The sequence below is a fragment of the Microtus pennsylvanicus genome, chromosome 2, assembly GCF_037038515.1.
Source record: "Microtus pennsylvanicus isolate mMicPen1 chromosome 2, mMicPen1.hap1, whole genome shotgun sequence".
NCBI lineage: Eukaryota > Metazoa > Chordata > Mammalia > Rodentia > Cricetidae > Microtus > Microtus pennsylvanicus.
In genome coordinates, this window is record NC_134580.1 from 126,658,576 (window position 1) to 126,681,740 (window position 23,165).

Sequence of the window (23,165 nt, forward strand, 5' to 3'; positions counted from 1 at the left end):
GGCAACCTTGTGGCCAGGAGGAAGACATTTAAAAAAAACAAAAAAAAAGGAGGGATCCAGGGGGAAAGCCTACAAAAGGACACTTGATGGATGAGACTGAAGTAACTCCTACGTCAGTCAAGACAAGGCTCCTTTCCGCCACGCCTCAAGAGCTTGTCAGAGGATCCTAAGAAGCGACTCCGGAGCCCACTACCAGCAGAAGGAAAACCCTCCACAAGAGCACCTGGCTACTGCGCCTGCGTAGCCGGCAAGCGCCACAGCGCACGCGCTTCGATGCCGTTCCGCCCACCGGTGACGCAAAGTACACGTAGGCGGGGGCTGCTTCTAGGGAACTGCTAGATCGGGATCCGAGCGTAAAGGCTGTGTTAAACGCGGACCAGGGCTGGAGAGCTGAGCCCTCGGTGGGTGGTCGCTCTTTCTTTCTCTCTCTCCCGGTACTCCACTGCCTCCGCAGAGGCGCTGAGGGCGCCGTGCAGGGTAAGCGGGGCCAGCGGGATGTGCTTGCCCGGGGTGACTGACTATGGTGGGTCTTCCAACGCTCTAGTGTCGGGGTTCCCTGTAGTGCGGATCCAAGTGCCTGGCACCTCCCTGAGCTAGGTGGCAACTCCTAGGAGAGGCCTCAGGGTCTCTTGCGTCCCGGGTCCTCGCCCCTTGCTGCCTTTGCATCCCGGCTGCGTAGCCCTCGCACGTTTGCGCTACACGGTGGGCAGTGTTGTGAGCTACCCTGTAGGCCAAGCCGGAGGGGTCTGAGACCGAATGCAGCCCAACTGCCCTACGCCATCCATTCATTCGACTGGTGTGTGCTGACCCGCCCCCAGCAGAACCAGACCCAGGCCCCTCCCCTCCGGCACTGCACAGTTCGGCTAGGAAGCTGAGGAAACTGGGGAAATCCTGTGTACCGAAGGTGACCGAGAAAAGCCAGCCAGGGGTCGGGGTGGTTCTCCCTAAGTTGACGTGTGGCCACAGGTGCTTCAGGCTAAAGGAGGGAGAAGTCCTGATATAGACACCCAGAATGATGGAGAATCAGAGCGAACAGGTTTTTATTTTAAGAGCAGCGGGAAGTAACTGGGTGGTTTTGAGACTACATTGCTGAGTAGGTTACAGCAGACAGAGCCCTTCACACCGAGTCTGCCCAAAGGAATCAATTGCCTGAAAATACCGGAGCCTTTTATGTCTTTGCAGGCACTTGTACCCCACGGTCATGTGTGGTAAGCCAAACATCCTACATCACAGGGCGTATAGCGAAGCCTTATAGCCACCTGCGAAGGGGAGCTCCCCCAGGGAGAGGTAGATGAACGTGATTATAGGGGCTCTCCTGAAGCGCTGCAGAGCCATGGAGGGGGCTGAATGGCGCTGAGGGGAGGTTTCCCTATTCTTGTTACCAGTGAACTAACAATGTAGCCCTTTAAAAATGAAGCAAGCATACTGGTAAATCTAAAAATTGAGGGGCTTTTGTCTCTCTCCTTCTGCGCCAGAAGGAGCGTGGGCTAATATGGTGGCCCTCCTGAGGCCCTCCTGGAGCCTCACAGAATCTGAGAGGTGGTGCACTGTTCTTTGTGTGCATAGGTCTGAGGTAGGTACCGGCCCACGAAGGCGCAGCAGCCTGCAAAAGACACCAGGAGGCCGACCTCACAGGACTGATTGTTCCTGTGTAGGGTTTTCCTCTTCTCCAAGAAAAGATTTTTCTACAACCACTAGAAGAAGAAATCAGTGAGGCTTTGTTAGCGAGCTTTTGATTTTTGGACACATTTAATGTGCGCAGCTTGCGTTCATGGCTTCCTGTACTTCAGTGCAAACCTCGAAAAATCTGGCCAATGCCAGTTCAAATCAGAGGGTGCATATTCCATAGCCCCTCCTAACGCCACACCTACGTCCTCCGACTCCAGCCTCTACCTAACAGGAAGTGGACCTGTCCAAGCTACCTCTGTTTGCCCCTGCATGCTGCTTCCTGTTCTACCTCCTGCCCGTTCCCCACCTGGTTTTACTTCTGCCTGTTGCTTGCATTTAAAAACAAAAACAAACAAACAAACAAAAAACAAACCTCTGTCTGTAAAGAGCAACTAAGGTTGAGTTGTTTTCCTCAGTGAGCCTTTTGGGAGTCTGCTCAGTATACCACCACTGGGTGTTACACATGGCTACAGATTGTGGTTGGTCCTTCCTGCAAGTACCTTAGCTATGGCCAGACACTTCAGTACAACAGAATAAAGTGAGTGTGTTTGGAGTTGGGCCTCTGAGACATGGAGGTGCCTGTGGACCAATCTGTCCTGTGCCCCCTGGATATGATGTGTTTAGATTGTTACTGTCACCCTGAGCTGGCTGATGTGTAAATGTAATGATTGTAGCTCTGTGAACTCACCTGTGTTGTCGGGCTGTCTAAAGTAGAATCTTGTATTTACTGGTTGGGGGTAGGGCACTCAGGACACGTGGCGAAGACATTCAGGCTGGGAAGGCAGTAGAATTGGACAGTTGGACAAAATTGGCCTACTTGGTGGCTGAGCATTCTGGGAATGGGTATATGTATAAAGGGCCTGGGACAGGGAACTGAGTTGTCAATGCCAAAGGAGGCCCTGTGTTCTTGGAATGCACGGACGAGGATCAAAGGAAGGAATAAGCGGCAAGGGCCCGGCCTCAGCAGCTGATGGGGTGTGATCTTGAGAGCAGTGGGTCGCTCTCAAGTGCAGTGGGACCAAGTGAGACCAAAGGAAGGCAGGAGCCGGACTGGCGAGGGAAGCTTACTCCTTGGCACCAGCCCAGAGAACCTTTCTGAGCCCTCTGTGGGACAGGAACTGAGGGCGGTGATTTGTCTTGTTTTCTTGCCCCACTTTGGGTCTCTTCGCTGGGCCTGGGGCGCAGGGGCAGTGTTTATGTGCCCCGAGCTAACAGTATTTGAGTGTGGCCAGAGATGGAACCAAGGAAAGCCTGCTCTGTGTGCAGTGGCATCCCACCTCTCTTCACCTGGACCGCCTTAGGATGAGCACACAGGCCCTGCCTAGCGCAGCCACAGGGCCCTTCCGCCCGCCGTTGCCCCTAGTTTCCAGGCGATGTGTCCTCTGCCCATCTACAGAGCTTGTCTTCAGCTGATAGTCTCGAACACACCAAATTTCCAAATACCATTGTAATTCATGTGTTAGTCCTCCAGAGGACTAACAGTCCTTGCAGAGGAGGCCCTTGGAGGAACTAGCCTGCGCTGCTCACACAGTGCTGCCAGCAGGACACAAAGTCGTTCTTGTAGTCCAAACCACCAAGCTTCCTGCTCTTCTAGGATTAGCTGCTGTATTTCCATAACTGATAAGAGTATGGGGTGAAAAGACCAACAGACATCCCTTGAGGACAAGAGACGCATTGAGATGCAGGACCCTCACTTCTCATATTTTTTTTTTTAGTGGTCATCATGTCATTTTATTTTTTTTTTTAATTGAGAAAAAAAATTTCCGCCCCCTCCCAGCCTCCCACTCCTCCCCCCTCCCCCCTCTTCTCTCCCTCCCCCCACTCCTCTCCCTCTCCCTCTCCTCATATTTTTAAGACTAGGAGCTACTAAAAAAATTTAAATATCCAGGGATGATGGTACACACCTAGACTACTATCACTGAGGAGTCTGAGGAAGGAGGATTGAGGTTTGAGGTCAGACTGGACTATAGAGCAGGAACCTGTCTCCAAAACCCTTTCAAAAAAATTTAAAATTAAATTTCAAAAATGAGTGAATGATTTTGTTTGGAGTATATTGGACCAAAATTGATGACATCAATTTAATTTAATTTATTTTTATAGAATGTTAGAGGCTTTGAAAGTACCAGACGTCATTTACTCCCTCAACAGGAATGTTTCTTATCAATGAAAAGTGGCGTCCATTAAACACCCAGAAAAATCAGGCCAATGTTTCACACTTGCCTCCGGTTCACTGCAGTTGTTTGAATGACCATTTTTAAGGCCCTGGGAAAGTAAATTGCTGAAATTACAATCTATGAATGGGAACGAGAGTAAGGATTTGAAGACTGGGGAGGGCATCTGGATTTGTCACCTGGAGTGATCTGTGGACACCGGGCTCTTTGATACCAGCAGCAGGATGTCCCATGGTTTGTTGGGAAGTTACTCGGTGTTCCGAACTCTCCGTTCTGGACCATCTCTTCCACAGTCATCAAGAAAATGAAATAACCCTTCTGACTTCTGGGGACAGGGGTGCAGACCAGTCTTGAGTTGCGTACTTTGTCCCCAGGCCTGGGGACTTCTGACACACTCTGTAGGCGACAACCTAATGTGATTTACCTAATTCTCCTTCCTTCAGCCAGCAGCAGCTACCCAGTCCCCGGCAGACTGAGAAATGAGAAAAATACCAAACCATGGGAATCTGCGGGTGACGAAGGTGGCATACCCCCTCGGGCTGTGTGTGGGGCTGTTCATCTATGTTGCCTATATCAAGTGGCACCGGGCCACTGCTGCCCAGGCCTTCTTCACCATTGCTGGGGCTGCCTCAGGAGCACGGTGGACCCAGCAGGCCTTCAGCTCCCCAGGCTCAGCTACGCGCAGTCACGAGGTCTTCTATGGGATCATGTTTGACGCTGGGAGCACCGGCACGCGCATCCATGTCTTCCAGTTTGCCCGGCCACCTGGAGGTATCTGTCTGACCATGAGTCATTATGGGCTCAAACACAGGGTCTGCCTTCTCCCCACACAGGGCAAGGCTCTCAACTTCAGAAGACGGTGGGCTTGAGCCCGTGCCCTAGACTAAACCTGTTACCATGAAGTTATCAAGGCAGAGTTCAGCGGTAAAGCACATGAGAGGCCCTGGGTATGAGCACCAGACCACTTGGGGTGGGGCTGGGGGTGCAGTTGCTAAGAGATACCCACGCAGTGGACACAAAGTCAGTGCACCTAAATCCCCCAGGAACCCAAGGCTGTCCTTACTCTCTGAGACCACCAGTGACTACCATTGATAGGCAGCTAGGCCCTAGAGGGCATTTAGTGGCCTGTGCCCTCCTGTGGCTGAACCTGTGATTTGGGCCATGTCACGATGATCATCGTGATGTCAAGAGATCTCAAGGCAGGAAACAACTGCATACTCAGGCTCACGGGAGCCGGAGCCCAGGCAGGTTAGACCAGTAGTAGAAACGTGGGCTGAGGTTTGCAGGACCTGCTGCTGTGGGTCCTAAGAGCCTGGTGCGGCACTGAGAAGGGTCCTGTACCTCGGGTCCTGTACCTCAGGCCCTACTTGCTTTCCCTCCCAGGAGTGGGAACTTTAGGCAGAAGGTGGAGGCTTCTCTACAGGACCCCTTGTCTGCCTGGCTCTTTACTCGGCTCTTCCATCTGTTGCCCTAAAATCTGCCCTCTCTGTGCATCTGACCTTCAGTTAACCAGCTATCCAGCCCTCTGCTCTGCCCGATTCCATATCCAGGTCCCTAATGACCAGACACTATCCTGGCATTGATTGCTCTGTCAGTATGAGAACCCTGGCATCTCTCTTGAAAGCTACAGTAGCCTGTTTTACTTGCTTCTGATTTAATTATTAATTTTCATGTTTTGGGGCCAGAACTTTGCTTTATGAGAAAAGAAAAGGAAATGTTATCAAGGATAATTTAGATAAAAAAAGTTTGTATCCATTTAAGGTGTTAATTTTGACAGTTAATCTGACTATGATGGTGCACACCTTTAATCTCAGCATTTGAGAGGCAGAGGCAGGTGGATCTCTGAGGTCGAGGCTAGCCTGATCTACATAGTGTAGCCAGGGCTACACAGAGAGACCTGATCTGAAAAACAATACCAATAATAATAATTTAACAGTTAATTCTTACTGACTCAACAGCATAAATGATGCTCTAGCCTTTTGTAATTTGGCTATTTATGCATTGATACCTTTATACTTAATGCAGTGGCTAAACATTAAATGCTAGATCTACTGACCTACCTCCAAAATTGGTTCTGAAACCAAATTTAACAGATGTGATCAGTAGAGTTTGCTTTGTGGTAGAACACTTATCTACCATGTCTGGGACCCCAATCAATTTCTAGCACCAAATTAAAAATAAAAAAAAGATTAAATAAATTTAAGGCAGTAATAACTATAATCAAATGTTCTAAAGAGAACAGTTTTGTGAAAAAGTTTTGTTCCTGCTTTTTTTGGTCCTGTTTTTTTTTCTTCCTCAGTCTTCATATTCACATATTCCTATTTTGGACTGGTGTCTTCTACCACAGGACACATCTGGACACTTCCCTTGTGGCAATACAGTCCATCCCTCCTGACATCAGCTACCCAACTTCTTAAGAAGAAAAGCAAACCTTCAAAAGCTTGTTCAAGGCCCGTATAAAGATAATTTTTCAGAGTGACGGGTGTCATTTTTATTTTACAGTTTAAGGTCATTTATCTTGTTAAATCAATAAAAATTATCTTAAAATTTAAGTAAGCTATCCTCAATAAGTTCAGGGTGCAAGTTGCTCATTTGTATTTTTTGCAGTGCTGGAATCAGTTCCAGGGCCTCTAGGATGCTAGGGAGGCACATTCACCCCAGCCTGTGTGTGTGTGTGTGTGTGTGTGTTCATTCATATATTTAATAAAGGAAAGGTCTAGTGCAAGCTTTACTTCTTTACTCAGATGAATTGGACAGCAAAATTTAAGCAAAAATAATCCCTTTTAATTGGCCTCCATGGTCAGGCCTCTGCTTTTAACATCAGCTGGTCTCTGTTGTAGATATTCATACTCCTTGTATATATTCATAATTACATCTTTTAAAAATGTTTCCTTTTAGAAACTCCCACCTTGACCCATGAAACCTTCAAAGCACTAAAGCCTGGACTTTCTGCTTATGCTGATGATGTTGAAAAGGTAACTACTACCATCTTGTGTATGTTTCTCCTTCCAATGTCCTCTGGCTTCCTAGCCAACCCCCTTTGAAACTGGATCAGTTGGTCATCTTCTGAGAGAAAGGCACTGCCTGAGGAATGCTGTATCCCGGAAGACAGAGAGGTGGGGAGAAATGCAGGTCTCACCCACCAGGGTGCTGACATGAGGCCCTGATCCTTACACAGTTCAGAAGCTCACACCCACAAACATACAGAAACATTATTTTGGGGACCAGAGCGATGGCTTAGTGGTTCAGAGCACTGACTGCTTTTCCAGAGGACCTGGGTTCAGTGTCCAGCATCTTGCTACCACCTGTAACTCCAGTCCCAGAGAATCCAGTGCCAACTTCTGGCCTCGGTGGGCACAACACACATGTGCTCAGACATGCATGCAAGCAAAACACTCACACAACAATGAAATTTTTTAAAAACTACATATAGTACGAGGAGCGGCAGGCTGCTTGTCGTCCTGGCTGCCCAGCTAGCTTAGCCCCCGAAATAACCACACAGAAACTGTATTCATTCAAATACTGCCTGGCCCATTATCTCCAGCCCCTTATCGGCTAACTCGCACATATTAGTTTAACCCATCTTGACTGTGGCTGACCAGCATGAGTCTAACCAGCATCCATCTCAGGCAGGAGAACCATGGCGTCTTCCTTCCTCCTAGAATTCTGTTCTGTCTTCTCCACCTACCTGAATTCCGCCCTATCAAAAGGCCAAAGCAGTTTCTTTATTCAACCAATGAAAGCGACACAAATACAGAAGGACCTCCTACACCATATATGTATATATATGAAAAAGGTTATATTTGGACTTTAAATTGTTTATATTAGTAATGTAAGTTTTGCATAGTACTCTGAGGCAGGGAACTAGGGTGAAGCCCAGAACTTTGCAAGGCTAGACCAGTGCTCTGATACTGAGCTAAGACTCCCCATAGTGACTTTGTAATTTTAATTTTTTATTGCAGTTCCTCTACTTGGAAGATATAACATTTACTGAAACCAAATATTAGTGTTAAAACTTACGCTAGGGCTAGCAGAGAAGCTCAGTGGTAAGTGCTCGCCTAGCACGCCTGTTACCCTGAACTTCATCTGTAGTGCCTGTCCCTCAAAAAAAAAAAACATAATAAATACAGATCACAAATAATTTATGAAAGCCACAAACCAAATAAATGTAAAACAAATTTTATGAGGTGAAATGAGGATTTCTTTAAGTGTGTAGCATTTACACTTCTGATGTCTTAATGTTTGAATATGCGAACCCAGCAGCCAGGTCTGCTTGCTCAGAGGTTGTGATGTCCCTGTCCCCTGTCATTCCTTTTCTTCTTCTTCTTCTTCTTCTTCTTCTTCTTCTTCTTCTTCTTCTTCTTCTTCTTCTTCTTCTTCTTCTTCCTTCTTCCTTCTTCCTTCTTCCTTCTTCCTTCTTCCTTCTTCCTTCTTCCTTCTTCCTTCTTCCTTCTTCCTTCTTCCTTCTTCTTCTTCTTCTTCTTCTTCTTCTTCTTCTTCTTCTTCTTCTTCTTCTTCTTCTTCCCCTCTTCCTCTTCCTCTTCCTTTTCTTCTTTTAAAATGCTGGGTATAAACCCAGGGCCTCTCATGTGCCACATCGGGAGCTTGATTCAGCCGTCCTCAGACCTGAACTCGTCCGTTGTTCCGCCCATCGTTGCATCATGGGTTCAGACAGGGTAGCTCAAGGCTTGGCTGTCCAAAGAGGAATCAGCAATTCAAGGAGAGACATCCAGTTAAGACAAATTAAATTTCATGTGCTTAGATTAATAAACTGGTGAGATTATTTTTTTAAAAAATCTGATTTGTAGAGCCGAGAAATGGTGGTACGCGCCATTAATCCCAGCACTCTGGAGGCAGAGACAGACAGATCTCTATGAGTTCGAGGCCAGCCTGGTCTACAAGAGCTAGATCCAGGACAGGCTCCAAAGCTACACAGAGAAAACCGGTCTCTAAAAACAAACAATCCAGCTTGTAGATAGGTGACATTAAGGGGGTGAGTATCCGGGCTGCCTCCACTTTATGCCCTGCTTTCTCACAGAGCCGCTTTGTGTGTCCTTGGACAGATACTTGAGACTTGTCCCTGTTTTCATTTTGCATACAGTAGAGAGGGACAGTCTGTCTGACACAGACTTTATCACCCATATGCACAAGGGCAGCTTTGGGTGGATTTGTGGACTAAGCGTTCTAGATAAAAAGAAGTAAGTTTTCCCTTTGTGCAGACTTTACCTATTACTGCTGCTTACCATGAACCAAGCCACCCTTTGAGCTCTCTGGCCGGTGGTGTGACCCCTTACAGGAGTTATTCATGGGACTCAGTTCTACAAGGGACCATAGGATTTATTTCCCCATGCTCATGACGTCTAAGAAAATCACGACCCTGTGAGGTCACCTAGTGAGGGGTGGTGTCTTAGTTAGGGCTTCTTTCTTTCTTTCTTTCTTTCTTTCTTTCTTTCTTTCTTTCTTTCTTTCTTTTTTCTTGGTTTTTCAAGACAAGGTTTCTCTGTAGCTTTGGAGCCTGTCCTGGAACTAGCTGGCCTCAAACTCACAGAGATCCGCCTGCCTCTGCCTCCCAAGTGCTGGGATCAAAGGCGTGCACCACCACCGCCCAGCTTAGTTAGGGTTTCTGTTGATGCAGTGAGACACCATGACCAAAAAGCAAGTTGGGGAGAAAAGGGATTATTTGACTTTTCCACATTGTAGTCCATGATGGAAGCCGGGGAACTCAAGCAGGACAGGAACCTGGAGGCAGGATCTGATGCAGAGGCCATGGAGGGGTGCTGCTTATTGGCTTGCCCCTTCATGATTTGCTCAGCCTGCTTTCTTACAACCCAGGACCACTAGTCCAGGGATGGCACCACCCACAATGGGCTGAGCTCTCCCCTATCAATCACTAGTTAAGAAAATGCCCCACAGCTGGATCTTATGAAAGTATTTTCTTTTTTTAGTTTTTATTCTTCTCTCATACAATACATCCCAACCACAGTTTCCCCTCCCTCCACTCCTCTCAGTTCCCTCTCCCCCCAGAGAAGGGCAGGTTTCCAAGGGGCATCAACCAAACATAGCACAAAAGAATACAATAAGACCAGGCAGAAAGCCTCACATCAAGGCTGGACAAGGCAACCCAGTGTGAGGAAAAGAGTCCCAAAAGCAGGCAAAAGAGTCAAAGACACCTACCTCTTTCACTGTCAGAGGTCCCATAAAAACAAAACAAAAAGCCAACATCCATAACATACGCAGAGGACCTAACACAGATCCACGATTGCCACTCAGTCTCTGAGCCCCCATGAGCCCTGCTTAGTTGATTTATTGAGTATCCTCCACCCCTCTGGCTCCCATGGTTCCTCCTGCCCCTCTTCCATGGGTTCCCCAAGCTCCGAGAGCAGGAGCTCAAGGAGAGCCCCCTGGGCTCTCTTCTCTCCACCTAATTTTTGACTGGGGGGGGTCTCTGCATCTGCTCCTGTCAGCTGCCAGAGGAAGCCTCTCTGATGATGACTGGACCAAGCACCGATTTATGACTATAAAAGAACATCACTAGGAATAATTTCATTTACTTATTTATTTTTGCCAGTTGTGTTTGGTTCTCCCCTCCGTCTCTAGACTATCCAGTGGAGGGCTTTTCCTAATTGAGTTTACTCCTTTCACCTACCTCTAGCTCGTGTCAAGTTGACACAGAACTAGCCAGCATAGGTAGTGACAGGCCAGGGTATAAGTTCTGCTCAGAAAGCATGGAAGTTACTCTAAAAGGAGGCTCAGCCCCATGACTCCTGACCTGTCTTCACCCGCCGCATTCTTTGCCTGTCCTCTATGTCCTGACCCCTTGTCTCACAAATGGTCAGTGCTGATGCAGTACTCCTACTGATTTTGGAAACCAGAGAAAGGGACCAGGAGAGGGGTGGTGTGTAAAAGCACTAGTTTCAGATTCCTGTGACCTGACTTTTAGTCCCAGAACCCACATAAAAAGCCCAGTGTGCTGAGTCAACTAGCCGGCAGCCGCAAAAGCAAGAGAGAGCCTGCCCACACAAGGTAGAAGGTGAGAGCTGATTCAGGGAGGTTCCTGCCCACACAAGGTAGAAGGTGAGAGCTGATTCAGGGAGGTTGCCTTCCTATCTCTATATGAGAGCATGCACATGCGTGCACACACATCTCCCAAATTTAATTTTTAAATTAGATAATATGTTTAATACACATTTTGAAGGGTGGTGGTAACTGGGGAGTGTGTGCACACACATCTTCCTAGTTTAACTTTTAAATTAGATAATGTGTTTAATACACATTTTGAAGGGTGGTGGTAACTGGGGAGTGTGTGTGACAGCCCTGCTTTGCTTTCACTACATCCACAGAGTGCTCAGGGGATCCAGGAGCTTCTGAATGTTGCTAAGCAGCACATTCCATATGACTTCTGGAAGGCCACCCCTCTGGTCCTCAAGGCCACAGCTGGTTTGCGCCTGCTGCCGGGAGAAAAGGCTCAGAAGTTGCTGCAAAAGGTAAGCTTAGCCATCGCCTGCACTGGAGGGTGGCTAAGGATCACTGAAAACGCTAACCCTGCTGGGCATGATGGTGTAAACCTGTCAGCCCAGCACCTGGGCGGCCAACAAGACAGTCTCAAACCAGAGGCCACTCGGGGCTACAGGGTGGCACAGGCACCAACCCTCCAGCTAGTGTCAAGCAGGCAGGACATAGAAGTGCCCTGAAGAGAAAACAGTTAGGAATTGTATGTGTGACGTTTAAGAAAACAGCTTTGGTTTAAAATTGTGTTGTGCTCCTGAAGGGCACCCCCAGGTGTATGAGCTGAGCTGGCGTCTTAGCTCAAGCTCAGATGTGACTGCCCAAGAGACCCTCGGTCTCTTCCCTAGTCCCCGTACTTCTCAGGAGGCCTGGTGTCCCCAGACAGTCACTCACTGGGGACACATCCTCAACCCCAGAATGCATTTCTGATTTTCTTCACATCCACCAAGTTTGGGAAGATACAGTTTCCCTTGACTTCTAGATTGTTCTTATACCGTTTACCTGTAAGATGGTGGCACAGGACACCCTCTTAGGACACAGGGAGGTAGGGGTGACAAGGTGCACTGAAGTTTCTATGTCCTTAGAAAATGGAAACATACCCAGTCATTCACACCTTCACCTCCCTCTGCCGCGCTCTAACGGCCCATGTCCCTGGATCAGTGCCCCACCTATATTTACACAGGCCATATGAGTGGTCCCCAGGTTTAAGCCCTGACTCGGGGCTTTTTGCCCTTCATCTCTCAACCCAAAGCCAGGCAATATTGGGAACCCCACAGGCTCAGCATGCCAACTCTCTCTAGACCATCTTTTCTCTCAGAACTCTCCTATCCCCAGCAGTTCAAGATGAGGTACCTGGAGTAGCATTTCTCCTAGCTATCCTAGGGATATCAGCCAAGGACACCCTTAGAGAAAACCACAGAAGCTTTGCCTCTCAGAACACCACAGAATCCTTAGTGTTCTGTCACAGCCAGCTGAGCATACCATGCCCTTGGAAGCTCCTGATCTTGCTTCTGAAGAGTGAACACATCCTCCTTGCTCTGGTTGGGACGGAGGGTGAGACACTTGCTGTAGACCAAAGTAACCTCAAACTCCAGATCTCCTGCCTCAGCCTCAGTTCTGACAAGTACAAGTTCCGTCCAGCTCCATGTCAAGCTAAGAAATGTTTCTCTTTGTGTTTAGGTGAAGGAGGTATTCAAGGCATCGCCCTTCCTTGTAGAGGACGACTGTGTTTCCATCATGAACGGCACAGATGAAGGTAGAGTGGACAAATGAGCATCTCATCAGTGCATGGTCCCCATCAGACAAATGACTCTGTGCCGCCGCTGCCGCCACTGCCGCTGCATGGACCCCAGGCCTGAGGCACTGTGGTTAGCCTGTCATGGTCCTGTTTGGTTTGTTAGGGACAGGATCTTATCTTGACCAGCTCCAAACCTGGTGCAGATGAAGCCCTCTGGAAGCAGCATTTAGAGAATGCCAGTTGTTGCCATACTGGGAACATTGTGGTCACGTAGCTCATTCTGAGACAGTCACTTGCGGTTCCTCTCAGGCAGTGATTTTTAAAAATATGACCTTAAGAGTGAGCATGTCTGGAGGGCAGAGGGGACATTGGATTCTCTGCCTGCCTCTTTCAGAAATGAAAGCTGGTGACAAAGCCCTGGAGGAGATACAGCATTTGGTAATGTAGTCTAGGTCTTTAGTGTATGCCCGAAGCCACAGTGTTCTTAAGTCAATTCTGCTCCTCTCTGAAGGCTGGGAATGGCGAACAGTGCTCATAATGCCCCTGAAATCTGGAAATAGGTAGCCACTTGATGTGGCAAGAGTTAAAATGGAGAAACAGCTGTTAAGATCACTTGCCACTCTTACAGAACCCAAATTTGGTTCCCAGCATCTATATTGTGGCTCACAACCATCCATAACTCTAGTTCCAGGGGCTCCAACCCCTCTTCTGGTCTCCATGGCACCAGGCACACACAAAGTCCACAGATATACATGCAGGCAGAACACCCATACACAAAAAATGCATTTAAAATTTTTTATTTAGGGCTGGAGAGATGGCTCAGTGGTTAAGAGCATTGCCTGCTCTTCCAGAGGTCCTGAGTTCAATTCCCAGCAACCACATGGTGGCTCACAACCATCTGTAATGAGGTCTAGTGCCCTCTTCTGGCCTGCAGGCATACACACAGACAGAAAATTGTATATATAATAAATAAATAAATATTTTAAAAAAAAATTTTATTTAAAGGAATTGAAATATCTGTGTCCTTCTCTTACAGGTGTTTCAGCATGGATCACCGTCAACTTCCTGACAGGTGCGTGTCCCTGGATGCCAGGCTAGTGGCTCACCATCCCTGGGAAAGGAGACCCCATTACCATGACAGCCAGATTCAGTGTTGTTGGCCTGGAGGCAGACTGGGGTAGCGGCGGCGTACCCAGACAGGTCAGGCGGTGTGAGCCCGTATGCATGCGTGTTCATCGCTCCTCATGCCCTTACTCTTCTCTGAGCACAGCCCTCACCCAGCGTGCGCTGGGACCCTGACCTGTAGTTTGTTTCTGAGAAAAGCAGTGAATTGAGCCCAGTCAGGTCTTCAGATACCGATGTAATGTGAGTGCTAGTCACCCGTGCCAGAAGCGTCTGCCTCGGAGGCGGGTCAGAAACAGATACGTGCAGGTAGTTTTCAGTGCGGCCACTGTACTGGAGAAGGGTACTGTGTCTGTATGTAGACAAAGAAAGGGTTTTCCTAGCAGGACTCACCAACTTGAGGGCAGAAAGACACTGGTGGACAGGATAGGGATCGCTACCTCAGATGCTTTGGAAGAACAGTCTGAGATGGAGCTAGTCAAGGAAAATTCCTGACGGGAGAACCTGCATCAGACAGCAGAGAAGTCGGTGTTCCCTGGGAGGTGAGGCTGGCCTTGCCAGAAGATAGGCCAAGTGTGAGCCTTTCTGTCAGTGGTCAGAGTCTTACTGTCCATCAAAGCCACAGCTGGCAGAGTCACGACTCTTGGATACTTTTAAGTTGCAATTTTTTTAAGTAGTTACAGTAGCTTCCCTGCTCCTCGCCCCTCCCACCCTACGGAAGGGCAGCTTCTGACCTCTCTTTGATCTTCCTGGTGTTCTCATATCATCCCTAACATGGCAGCACTGTCTTTATTCACTGTGATCTAGGCAGTCTGAAAACCCCAGGAAGCAGCAGTGTGGGCATGCTGGATTTGGGTGGAGGATCCACGCAGATCACCTTCCTCCCGCGTGTCGAGGTAACCAGCCCTGCCTGCCTCACGAGGTGTGTGCCTCTCAGTCAGGGAGCTGCAGCCACCCAGAGGAGGTCCCTCAGAGAAGGCCCCTTGGCCACCTCCACCCTGAATTCTCATAGATAACTTCTTAGATTTTAACTCTATGCACTAAAAACCAAAAGAGAAACCTGCTCTTCAGTGAAATGAAATCAAATAATACTCTTTGGGCTAGAGACCAGACACCTTCCATCCCCCATGAAGTTCCAGGAGCAAGAATGGACAGTATGACTCATAGCTGGGAGAGGGGTCAGCCTTCAAGATAAATGTTCTAGAGATAAAAACGCTGGAATTTAATAGCATCTGCTATTTTAAACACCTCTCTTGTCACCCACACTTTATTAACAATCGCATCTCATTTCCGTGGAATAGAGTGTGCAGTGCATACGCATATACACACCTAGTCACTGAAGCTGTGGTCCTACTCAGTTTACTGAAGGCAGATGCTTGTCTGGTCTGATGGGACCATGTGCGTCAGAATGTGCAAGATGCAGCTGGTCCGGTGTCTGTCTGTAATCCCAGCACCGTGGAGGCTGAGGTTGGAGGATTAGGAGTTCAAAGCTAGTATGGACAAGCTAGCAGGTCCTTGTCTCAAAATAACAATAATAAATAAAGTAAATAATAAATGCTGAGGGTGTTGCTCACTGGCCGAGTGCCTAGAAGCCCTGGTTTGATCCCTAATATGGAAAGAAAAACAGAAAAAAGCTGCTCCTAATGGGCGAGCCATCGCTCTGCATGGTTTTGTTTTTTTACCACTTGCTCCTCGCTCTGTCATAGCCAAAGACTTAATGGAAAGCTCCCTAAATGTCCCTGTTCTTCCAAACGATTCAGGGAGGAGGGCAGGGTCTTCTGGAAAGAGTAGGACCACCATAGCTTCGTGTTCCTCCCTAGGGTACCCTGCAAGCCTCCCCACCAGGCCACCTGACAGCGCTGCAGATGTTCAACAGGACGTACAAGCTGTACTCCTACAGGTGGGTCTGCCCCTCCTGATGCACCTCCCCCTGCTGCTTATGGTGGGACCCTTTCCCCACGTAGATGCCAGATCCCAAAATCCCCTATGCCAGTGACTGCCTGGGCCCTCCTCATCCCGCCTCCCCTGCTTCTCTTCCCGCATGCTTCATTTTTACGTTTACTGTAAAATCTCATCCTTTGTGCTTGCTCTGTTCTACTTTGGGGGACGCTTGGAAAAGACTCGAGGTGAGGAGTTAGCCACCTGCTGACCACGTGGCACGTGCAGAACCCCACAAAGACAGATGGGATCTGTCTCCTTTGCTGCTGTGTACACAGCTCACAACAGGCTCTTGGTTCAATTACTTCATGTCTCGGCCTTAGTGTAAGGGTTCTAGAAGAAGCAGGAACGCCTTTCTTGCTCTCACTGAACCCAGGCAGGTGCATGTGTTGCCCAGCCTCACCAGGATTTGTCTCCACAGCTACCTGGGGCTGGGACTGATGTCGGCACGACTGGCTATTCTGGGTGGTGTGGAGGGGAAGCCTGGTGAGTAGAACACTTGCTCTAGGCTCTGCCCTACTCCCAGCGCCTCCCCTTCCCCTCTGCCACACAGCAACGAATCAGCCACTGCTTACCCAGCCAGCATGGGTGGGATAGAATATGGGATGACGTGTTTACCTGTGTACAGTCTTCTAAGTCTTGCTAGAAAGGTGGCTCGGTGGCTAAGAGCACTGTCTACTTTTCTGGAGGACCGGGTTTGATTCCCAGCACACACATGACAGCTCTAGACTGTCTGTAACTCCAGACCCAGCTGATCTGATAGCCTCGTCTACCCCCACAGATACTGTATATATGTGTTATACCCACATACATGCAGGCAAAACACCCAAGTACATAAAATAAAAATAAGGGAGTTTTTTAATTAAAAAAAAGGAGAGATCATAGCAAAATAATTTCTGAGCCATGTCTCTGCACTTAGGATCAGCTCTTACCCAGCTTTCTGTCACCCACAGTAGCTGAGACAAATGACTAGGGAAGGAAAGTTTGATTGGCTTATGACTTCGGAGGTTTAAGTTCACGATCACTTGGGCCTGTGGTGAAGCAGGATGACATCATGGTGAGAGCATGTGGGAGAGGACATTGCTCACCTGGCGGACAACAGGAGGCAAAGGAGGAAAAAGGTCGGGCTCCAGTATTCCTACAAGAAAATGCCCCAACTTCCTCCTCTAGGCTCCACCTACCAAGGGTTTCACCCCATCTCAGTAGTGCTAAAGACTGGACACAATCCTTCCGCACTTGCTTCTGGGCCTAGTTCATGCTGTGCAGTACAGACTCACTCTGTAACATGGTAACACCTGGTGGCCCCTGTCCTTGTCTTCCTACCAGTTTCTGCCAGCCCTGGCCATCTGTAAAACTGTGACAATCTCCTCCAAATAGGGTCATTGTGATAACTGATAAAATAGCACTGGGCCCAATGTATCTGGAATCCCAGATGCCCAGGGGATACGAGCTGTTGCGTTTCACCAGGGCCACAGTCATGAGATTGGCTGCCACTCCTGTGACAGGTCAGGAGTTCTCTCCAGCTGACCTGGACCGTCCTGGGAGACAAGTCCCATTGCCCCCCAGCACCCTGTTACAGCCTGTAGTGTTCTCAGTCCCCACCCAGTCCTCTTAGCTCTGTCTGATGGACACAGCACCATTTCGTTCTTCCCTTCACGATTTTCTATTTCAGCTGAGAATGACAAGGAACTGGTCAGCCCCTGTCTGTCTCCCCAGTTCAGAGGAGAGTGGGAGCATGCCGAGGTCACCTATAGGATTTCAGGACAGAAGGCAGGTAGGTGGCATTGCTGTTCAGGCTCCTGAGGGTCAAAGGTAGTCTGCTCCCTCTGTTCCTTTTCCAGATTCATTCCTCTAAGAAGCAGACAGCAACACAGACAAGACTGTCCCTTCCCCTAGAGTGTGGGCAAGCAAGAGCCATGGCAGGACTGCGAAGGCTTTTGTCGAGAGCTGGGGCCCCCTCTGGCTACGTCCCTCTTCAGGATCTCTGCACAAAGTCCCCTTGTCTGTCACCAAGCACTTCTAGCCAAATAGCCCAGTTTCCCAACAAGCCTCCAATGAGGAAGGAACTGGCTGCCTTGGGGCCTGAGACAAATGGCCACATTTGGGCGCCTGGCCCAGAAGCTCTGCTCAGGCCAGTTCAGTGCAAAGAGAAATGAAGGCTGCTTCCTGCCAGTGTCCCAAGACACACAGCCTCTACCACCCTGTCACATGCCCTCACCCTACTCTTGTTATTCTGGGTCCTTTGAATTTCTTCTAGGAGAAATACTGGGCTGTTGTTCCCAGGCTGGACACAAGACGTGCGCATGTCCGCCTTGTGTGTGTGGTCAGCCTGGTTCTATGTCAGTTTGCATGGATGGCAGCTGCGTCTCCTACGTGCTTTGGGCTTGCCGACTTTGACTGTGTTCTCTTACCTTTTGCAGTGGACCTCTATGAGCTGTGTGCCAGCAGGGTGTCAGAAATCCTCAGAAATAAAGTGCACAGGACAGAAGAGGTGCAGCATGTGGACTTCTATGCTTTCTCCTACTACTATGATCTTGCAGCAAACTTTGGCCTTATAGGTAAGGGCCAGGGCAGTCTGGGCAGGGGGCTGATGCTAGCCATTAGTAGTTTTGCTGGTCTGGGTGAAATGAGTAGGCTTAGGAGGTAATGCAATAGAGAGGCAGGAAGTTATAAGCCCCTTCTCAGAAGTAAGTTAGTTCTTTTAAACCAGCTCGTAAAGTTGAAATTATCTGCTGTGAATACAGATCCTGCTAGAAGGTAGGTTTTGCTCTGCACTCTATCTCTGTGGTTTACTGCCTGCCCTTGCCCCTGTAGCGTCTGCTCAGGAACCACTTGGGATGGGTAGCCACATGCTCTCTTCCTGAGGAAGAGATTAGACCTGCAATGAGGGTCTCATCTTGGCCTAAGGACCTAAGGCAGGATATCCAGTCAGTCAGTGGAGTTAGCTGAGACTGACAGTGTCTATCCTGTCCCACAGATGCAGAGAAAGGAGGCAGCCTTGTAGTCGGAGACTTTGAGACAGCAGCCAAGTATGGTGAGTCAGGGTGATGGTCAGGGGGGATGGGAGCAGAGATCATCGCTGTGAATACAGAAACTGCTAGAAGGTAGGGTTTGCTCTAGGGTGCGCAAGGCCAGAGCTGCTGGGTTCACTACTTATTCTGTCCATCAGCTGAGAGGATGGAAGGGCAGCATTCACAGTGTTCTAGGACCACCCAGGGCCTCAACCCCAGATACAGCTTCTCATTGGAGGGTATCCCCAGATAGTTCCAGAGCCGCCACAGGGCTCTGAGGTGCCAGTTCCCTCATCTCAAATCTCTGACCTTTTTTCCTTGCTACCAAAGTAACCCAAAGAGAATCAGTCTTCCCTGGGATGGTCACAGCCACTTCATGATGGTCAGATGACCTGAGGAACTTGGTTCCAGGACAGTGAAGCTGCTGTGGCAGCATCTTGAGTCTTTCCTCGCCTCCCATGCCCTTTCTGCACCCGTTCTAGGTCACACCACACTGGCACCCAAGACTGAATGTCATGTCCATATTCAGCTCTTCTGGTTGCTGCTCCCACTTTGCAAGTCAGAGCAATTAAGCTTTGTGTATGTCTCCATAGGAAGTTCCTTCTCCCTCTCCCACCCTCCCATGCTAGAAAACATGGCGTTTTTATGCTTTTCTGCAGCTTCTTAGCTTTTCCCTGGACATTAGGTATCTAGATGGATTTGCCCCTCTATCAAGAATAGATTCTGGGAGCTATAAAAATGGTGTGAGTGTTTGCTGCACAAGCAGGAGGATGAGTTCAAATCCCCAGAACCCACATAAAACGCGGCGTGGTTGCCTGTGCCCTCAAAGCCCAGGCTGTGGGGGAGAGGACAGAAAGATCATTGAGGCTTGCTGGTCATCAGCTGAGCTCCAGGGTCAAATGAGAGACCTTGTCTCAAGGGAATAGAGAGTGACAGCAAGATGCCAGATGTCCTCTGTGCCCACAGAAGGGCGCACACACAAGAATAGATTGACAGTCAGCTTTAGTGTCATTTCCATGCCTTAGAAAGACAGGATCCTAGTGGACGTTGACGTCTAGGAAGTGTCAAGGGTCTCCAATACAGAGATGGGGCTGGGGGCGAGGGTTCCACTGCTAATTCAAGTCGCTCTTGGTGTCCAGGCCTAGTGGACTGGCCTCTTGGTCTGCCAGTAGGGTGACTGCACTGCAGTGTGACAGTGAATCAGAAGTGAAGAGCAAGGTCCCCACGGCAGACGGGGTCAGGGTCGCCTCCTCCCCACCCTCAGACTGTCTAGAACAGTGAATCTCAAACCAAAGGGGTCTATCTCCAAAAATACTTAACTGTGATTCATAATAGCAAAATTAGCTGGGTGGTGGTGGCGCACACCTTTAATCCTAGCACTTGAGAGACAGAGGCAAGTGGATCTCTGTGAGTTCGAGACCAGCCTGGTCAACAGAGAAAGTTCCAGGACAGGCTCCAAAGCTACACAGAGAAACCCCGTCTCAAAAACAACAAAGTAGTAGCAAAGTTACTGTTAGGAAGTAGCATTGAAAATCATGTTCCAGTTGGGGTCCCCACAGCCTGAGGAATGTATTAAAGGGTGCAGCAGCATTAGCAGGTTGAGAACCGCTGCTCTAGAGTATGACTAGGGGTGGGCATCTCTCCCAGTGTGCCGCACCCTGGAGACACAGCCACCAAGTAGCCCCTTTGCCTGCATGGACCTCACCTACATCAGCCTCCTGCTCCGGGAGTTTGGTTTTCCCAAGGACAAGGTACTGAAGGTAAGCGGTTCTTCAACCTTGAATTCCACATTCCACTCGTGGGTGGGATCCTGGGAATCCTTGACCCTCCTGCTCCCACCCTTAAGAAACAGCCCCAAACTGTGTACAGCCTCCTCAGCCACTGCCCCCTCCAGATGCCACCCCGTCTCTGCAGCTCGGGCCTGTAACATTCTCTTCTCCTTTCCTTTCTCTTTTCAAGCTGGCTCGGAAAATTGACAACGTTGAAACCAGCTGGGCTCTGGGGGCTATTTTTCATTACATTGACTCCCTGAAGAGAGAAAAGATTCGTGCCTTGTAGCGGCCAAGCCCTAGACCCCACCCTAGCTGGAATTCCAAGGCTCCCAACTCCTCTGTTCTGGAAGTGACGCCACCGAGGAGCCTGCACCTGGCTAGGACCCTCCTCTGTGCCTGCGGTGTTACCTCTGGGACCTGGCCCATCCGCTAGCCCTGCTACACCACACTAGCTGGGGCAGGGCCAGGATAGGAATGCTGCCTGGCCTGAGGCCATCTCCTGCCTTGCCTCCAAGTGGGCAGGGAGCCAGGTGGGGCCCAGGACACAGACTGAGATAGAGATGCAGCCCTTATCCCGTCCATCTTCGGGATTGTGGCTGCTTTTATGTATATCTGTAACACGGGTCTTGTTTTGTCTCCAGCCCCTGTTCCCCCATGAGCCAAGCCTCTCTCTGTCCTCCCTGAGTTGCGGGAGATGGAGTAGACGGGCCCAGACACAGGGCAATCTCCAGGGGACTGTATCTGGAGTGCGTCCATCCCTTCCTCAGGATAGACGTGACATTACCTGGAGGTCTGCTATTCCATCTCTGGATGGTATGGCATTAACTGATGTGGGGACACTGAGTAGGAAGAAGTGGGACGATGCCTCTTCATAGACCCAGTGTTCCAGCTTTGCAGAGCATGGGGTTAGGAGCGGAACTGTGAGAATGTTCAGGGTCGTGTGCTCAGGCACTACCCTGTGAGCTGTGAGTGCTTTATGTTAAAACTGAGCCCCCTTTCTGGACACAACTGTGTCCCAGTGAATGTATGACTGCTGTGAGCCACTTGCAGACCAGTGGGGCCGATCAGAACCATCTGCCCTTTCCCCCACCCTTCTTACTGGGCTGCAGCTGGCTCCCTGTGGTCCTGTCAGTGAATGTACAGTCTATAGAGTAAGCTGAGCCACCACTGTTCTACTCTGAATAAACGTTTACAAGGGTTTCTCTCCTTTGCCTCCTGAGTGAGCACCCAGCATTTAAAGCTTGCCCAACTGGGACAGCAAGTGGTATCAGTAACCAGCAGCAGCAGCAGCAGGCCACCCAGGTGCCTAGACTGTTTCAGGGGCTCCCTGTCCCAGCTGTCTGCTGAGCTCCTCCCTCTCCTGGGACATGGCTGACAGCTCTGGGTACATCACCGCTAGGTCACTCTGCTCAACATTGATCAAGTTTGATTCTGGCATAGTCCCAAAGGGGTCACATGATGGGGAAAGGACGTGGGCCCACTGATAACCCAAATGCTCGCAACCCCCTGAGCCTATGGTTCACAAGGCTGGCCCTGAGAAATGCCTCCTACCCCCAACCCTTACACCAAGGATGCCTCTTGGACTAGCCAGTGCACAGTAATGGAATTCTGCAGGCAAAGGAGGCAGTGAGCACTCCAACAAGCCAGCTCTCAGTTCTCTGCCACCTTTTCCATACTGCTCAGGTCACTCCAAGAGGGTCTTGCCTCTTGATGGTCACATGACCCTGAAGAAGCTGGGTCCTTGTACAGTGGAGCCTGCGTTGCTGCCGTCTGGGGTGGCTTCTCACTACAGAAACAGTAACTTCATAGGTGAAAGGTTAGAGGGAGCCTGGGTAAGACCTGACATTCCCTGGGGGGAAAGGGTGGTCCATGGGACCCAAATTCCAAGGTAGGGAGACCCTAGAACCAGACCAAAGGAAGCCTGGTGGTCTCCCTAAAATAAAACCTTGGATTGGTTTGTGTCCAAATAAAAAGATAAAGCAGACTGGCAGTGATGATGCATGCCTTTAATCCAAGAGGCAGAGGCAGGAGGATGTCTGTGAATTCAAGGCCAGCCTAGTCTATAGAGCAAGTTCCAGGACAGGCTCCAAAACTACAGAAAAACCCTGTCTCAAAAAAAAAGAAAGAAAGATAAAGATAAAGCAGGAAGGAGTCTTTCCAGATAAAAGTCACCTGGGACTAGAGCCCGGAGGGTTTTGCTGAAGAAGGCATGGAAAAAATCCTGTCCTTTCCCACACTGCACCGCTCGCTCCTTGGCAGAGGCCCCACTGCCCCTTTCTTCTACAGCTAATGGCCTGAATGTTTAAAGCCCTCCAGAGGCGAAGCATCAAACCCGCAGGACGGAATACAAAAGTGGACTCATTGCAGGTTAGTGATCTCACTCATGAAAAAGTAAACAGCTGGATACTGCCCAAAAGAACACTAATAAACTGTGGGATATTCTTAGGCCCAGCAAACCGTGCAAGTCACTCCACTCTTGGCATCCTTCGTGATAATAAAGAGGACTTTATTGTTCTTTCTAAACAGCTGCATCACTCTGGCCTTGTACGCCTGTGGCCCCCACTGGGTCCACCCGACACCCCAGGCACCTCCTGCCGTGTCCCTTGCCCTACACTGCTCCTGCTTGAATGATGGACACCCTGCTGGATGCTGTGGTGGCTCCCACACGCATCCCTCATTTAGATGACAGGACCTCAGGCTGTCCTGTTTGCATGCCCACTATGCAATCCACCTGACACTG

General features: G+C 49.4%; 1 protein-coding gene across 3 annotated transcripts; it reads left to right on the top strand.

Moving 5' to 3' along the window:
• The first annotated feature begins 278 nt into the window (after window positions 1-278).
• Entpd6 (ectonucleoside triphosphate diphosphohydrolase 6) lies at window positions 279-21,627 on the top strand. Of its 3 annotated transcripts, none has more exons than XM_075962421.1 (14): window positions 279-477; window positions 4,283-4,610; window positions 6,738-6,814; window positions 11,180-11,323; window positions 12,525-12,600; window positions 13,619-13,654; window positions 14,512-14,600; window positions 15,525-15,604; window positions 16,064-16,128; window positions 17,315-17,416; window positions 18,063-18,200; window positions 18,620-18,676; window positions 20,301-20,413; window positions 20,613-21,627. In XM_075962421.1, the coding sequence occupies exons 2-14, from the start codon at window positions 4,319-4,321 to the stop codon at window positions 20,709-20,711; spliced, it is 1,368 nt and encodes a 455-aa protein (XP_075818536.1). In that variant the 5' UTR covers window positions 279-477; window positions 4,283-4,318; the 3' UTR covers window positions 20,712-21,627. The 3 variants fall into 3 exon arrangements, 2 of the variants coding, with proteins under 2 accessions (XP_075818536.1, XP_075818537.1); XM_075962422.1 differs by having other exon boundaries at window positions 308-401; XR_012909720.1 differs by lacking the exon at window positions 16,064-16,128.
• Window positions 21,628-23,165: the final 1,538 nt, after the last annotated feature.

What these genes read in the sequence shown, in the direction of transcription:
- Entpd6 (XM_075962421.1), top strand. Translation starts at nt 4,319, where the DNA reads ATGAGAAAAATACCAAACCATGGGAATCTGCGGGTGACGAAGGTGGCA. An exon ending in GTTTGCCCGGCCACCTGGAG is followed by an intron (nt 4,611 to 6,737) that starts GTATCTGTCTGA and finishes GTTTCCTTTTAG; the next exon opens with AAACTCCCACCTTGACCCAT. An exon ending in CCTTCCTCCCGCGTGTCGAG is followed by an intron (nt 14,601 to 15,524) that starts GTAACCAGCCCT and finishes GTTCCTCCCTAG; the next exon opens with GGTACCCTGCAAGCCTCCCC.